The 511-nt window shown below is 45.0% G+C and overlaps 1 protein-coding gene across 1 annotated transcript; it reads right to left on the reverse strand.

Moving 5' to 3' along the window:
- Positions 1-3: 3 nt before the first annotated feature.
- LOC140966173 (coatomer subunit alpha-1-like) lies at positions 4-505 on the reverse strand (the record flags this gene model as incomplete). Its single annotated transcript, XM_073426527.1, has 1 exon — positions 4-505. A coding segment is annotated over exon 1 (495 nt), but the record flags the coding sequence as incomplete, so codon positions are not given.
- Positions 506-511: the final 6 nt, after the last annotated feature.

Consider the following 511-nt stretch of genomic DNA (forward strand, 5'->3'; position numbering starts at 1 on the left):
AGGCAGATCCAAGTCCTCGAGATCCCATCCTCCCTCTTCATTCTCTTCATTCTCATTCTCGTCATCATCCTTCAACAGCACACTTACATCTCCATTCTGTATCTTGTCCACCTCATCAATATCCAAACCTTCACCCCAATCAGCATCTGCAGCATCTTCATGATCATCATTTCCACCTCTGGCTGTATCATCAAGACCACCCTCAAAAATTCCTCTACCAACCATTAACAAAGGCCAATCTCCTGCACATAACACCGGATTCGGAGGTATCAATAGAGCAGGGTTACTCACCTTGGGCAAATGCGGAATATTATCCCCAAGTTCTACACCTATACGCCCTGCAACATCATGGAGCCCATGCACAGTGGCTGTAAAATATGCAAGAGGCAGATGGCCTGCATTCTCCAGAATCTTAACACGCTCCCTAATACCTCCAAGATAGAGTGCATCATGAAATTGGCCCATGACATCATTCTTGACCTCGGCAATTCTCATCATTTTGGATAATTTT

The sequence above is a fragment of the Primulina huaijiensis genome, unplaced genomic scaffold (genome assembly GCF_012295235.1).
Source record: "Primulina huaijiensis isolate GDHJ02 unplaced genomic scaffold, ASM1229523v2 scaffold200680, whole genome shotgun sequence".
In the NCBI taxonomy this organism is placed as follows: Eukaryota; Viridiplantae; Streptophyta; class Magnoliopsida; order Lamiales; family Gesneriaceae; genus Primulina; species Primulina huaijiensis.